The sequence below is a fragment of the Lathyrus oleraceus genome, chromosome 6 (genome assembly GCF_024323335.1).
Source record: "Lathyrus oleraceus cultivar Zhongwan6 chromosome 6, CAAS_Psat_ZW6_1.0, whole genome shotgun sequence".
NCBI classification, from domain to species: Eukaryota; Viridiplantae; Streptophyta; class Magnoliopsida; order Fabales; family Fabaceae; genus Lathyrus; species Lathyrus oleraceus.
The window spans coordinates 372,068,914-372,071,926 of record NC_066584.1 but is presented as its reverse complement, the minus strand read 5'-3'; the positions used below and the strand labels follow the sequence as shown (position 1 = coordinate 372,071,926).

Here is a 3,013-nt window from a genome sequence, read left to right as displayed (position 1 = left end):
CGTGGGGCTAAAAGTCTCATCATAATCCACACCTGCAATTTGTGATTTGCCATCACCTATAAGACGAGCCTTATAACGCTCAAAGGAGCCATAAGAATTTTTCTTATGCCTAAAAATCCACATACATCGAATAAGATTAGCATCACAAGGACGAGGAACTAAGTCCCACGTCTTATTTTGAATAAGAGCATCAAATTCAGATTGCATTGCGGATTTCCAATTCGGGTCTAATAAGGATAGTTTGGGGGTTTTAGGTATGGGATAAATGGTGTGGTCAGAGTGAGAGATTGATAAGTTAAATATCTTGCGGGGTTTGACAATGCCTTTCATGCTTCGGGTGGTGATAGTTCGTGTAGGTGGAGGTGGATGCGGTTGAATTGATGGTGGTGATGGAGAGTTTATTTTAATGGGTGTGTTGATCGAAGAGGTAGGAGATGATGATTGTTGGTTTATTGAGGGTAGTGGTTGGTCAATTGGGATTATAGGTGTTGGTTGATTATGTGCAACAAGTGGTGAAATTTGATTTTGCCACTGATGTATAAGGTAGGGGTGAAGGTCATCATCTAGGAATTGATAAGAGTGAGGTGAAGAGGAGTGTATCTTGGTGAAGGGAAATTGAGTTTCATCAAAGATAACATGCCTCGAAATTATTAATTTTCTATTAGACAAATCAAAACACTTATAACCTCTATGATTCGGCGGATAACCCAAGAAGACACACAGAGTAGAGCGGGGTTGTAACTTATGAATGGTAGATGACGGGAATAATGGATAACATAGACAACCAAAGACTCTTAGATGTGTGTAGATGGGATCACGATGATACATGAGTTGTGTTGGTGACTGATTATGAAGTTTTTTATATGGAATAATATTTAACAAGTAAGTTGCCATGTGGAGAGCATGGTGCCAAAACGAGGGGGGAACAGAAGAATGAGCTAACATAGTGCATATCATATTATTAATGGTTCTTATTTTGCATTCCACTTTCCCATTTTTTGAGGATGTGTGGGGACAAGAGAAACGAAAAACTAGATCATGATCAGTGCAATATTTTTGAAAAAGCTCATTATTATATTCACTACCATTGTCACATTGAAATGTTTTGACTTTTTGCAAAAATTGAGTTTGAATGAGTTGAATAAGTAACTTGAACGTTACAAACACATGAGACTTTTTGCTAATAGAAAAAGTACCCAAGAAGTTTGTAAAATCATCTAAGAATAAGACATAATATTTATGACCAGCAGAACTTAAAATTGGAGACGTCCATAAATCACTATGTAAAATGTTAAAAGGCATCAAAGTCGTAGTTTGAGAATTAAAAAATGGCAATTTAACTTGTTTGCCTAAAACACAATAGTCACAAACGATAAAAGAATTAAAAGGTTCACAACATATGAACTTATTTTTACGAAGGGAATTCAAAACAGACACGCCAGGATGACCAAGACGACTATGCCAAAGGCTGGATGTGAGACCAGAAAACTGGGAAGAGTGGTAACTGGATAAAGATCTCCACGACTGTCACATCTGCGAAGGGTGATCCCCGTCTGAAAATTAGAGACAGTAAAACCAAAAGGATCAAAGGAAACAGAAACATTATTGTCAGTGGTGAGTCGTCTCACAGAAATTAAATTTTTAATAATTTTCGGGGCATGCAGGACATGGTTAAGGTGAAGTGGTTGGTGAGATGTGGTTATTTGTGTGTGTCTGGTGCCGTGAATTGGAATTCCATGGCCACTGCCTATAATGACTTTCTGATTTGAATTACTTACTGGAAAATAAGATGAGAGATTACCTTGTGATGCGGCCTCAATGTACCACTGATTGTCAGGAGTATGGAGTGACATGGTGTGCATTGCGGTCTCAATGTCTATCGGTATCTGAGATGAGGTAGAGGTTGCATATACCTGAGGATGTTGTCTTATAATTCCTCGCTGCTTAGGAGGACCGGCAGGGCGTGTCCACTGAGAGGTGGGATACGGACACGGTGGCATAGTTCATGATGGTGGAGTTCAACTCCATGGTTGCCAGGTTGGGTACTTCCGTTCCAATTTCCAAGGAGGAGCGGACCAACGTGAGGGAGCTTTGGAAGCTCCAGACTAAGGTGCTCTCCGGTTACCATGTCCCCCTCCGTGAATCTGGTTGCCACAGGAGCGAGAACGATTGTCGGGGAGACGGTTGCCACGCTGAGAGGTGTATTCAATAGGTTTCGGCTGAGTGGTGTGCATAGCAGCATGAGAGTCTGTATTTGTCATCTTAGCTCTATCGGTTTCTTCTAAAGTGAGCATGGAACAGTCATGATAGAACTCCAAAAGAGGGTTGCTCTGGAGAATCAAAGTAGCAACACTGCGGTAAGCTTCTGGGAGACCAGAGATCATCTGAAGGACCAGACGATGATTGTTGATAGGGGAGCCGACATTTCTCAACTGATCAGAAAACATCTTAAGACGCTAACAGTAAGCTGAGACATTGGGAAAATACTCCATACGAGTGTTAGAAAACTCTTGCTCAAGAGTGACAACTCGAGCATTTTGGTTGTCCTGAAAAATATCTTCCAAGCGATTCCATGCATCCATTGCAGTGAGTTGGGTTTTAGAGTAGTGGTAAGAAAATCGGTAGAAATAGTGGAATAAATCCACTGAAGAATGGTGGCATCAAGAGTGGACCATTGTTCATGGTTGGCGTTGGTAGTGGTTGGGGGCTCTTTTTCGATAGATGGAACGATGTGAGCGAGCATAATAGGAATGTGGTTCAGGTACCATATTGGAGACGGCAAGAGTGGGATGAAACTCCAATACCATATTGATATTTTTCCATCTCAAGAATAATAGAAATGTGGTTCCATCTCAAGAATAATAGGAATGTGATTCCTAATATTGGAGACGGCAAGAGCGGGATGAAACTCTGATTTGGAACCTCGAAACATGGTGTTCTTGGACTGGCCGGAATCACTAGTATCGGCGGATTTGTGGGTATCGGCGTCACTGTATTCTAAATGATCTGATTC

The 3,013-nt window shown here is 41.1% G+C and overlaps 1 protein-coding gene across 1 annotated transcript; it reads right to left on the bottom strand.

Moving 5' to 3' along the window:
* Nucleotides 1–2,105: 2,105 nt before the first annotated feature.
* On the bottom strand, nt 2,106–2,447 carry LOC127095694 (uncharacterized). Its single transcript, XM_051034347.1, has one exon. It carries the CDS (start codon nt 2,445–2,447, stop codon nt 2,106–2,108), a length of 342 nt encoding a protein of 113 aa, XP_050890304.1.
* Between the last annotated feature and the right edge of the window lie 566 nt (nt 2,448–3,013).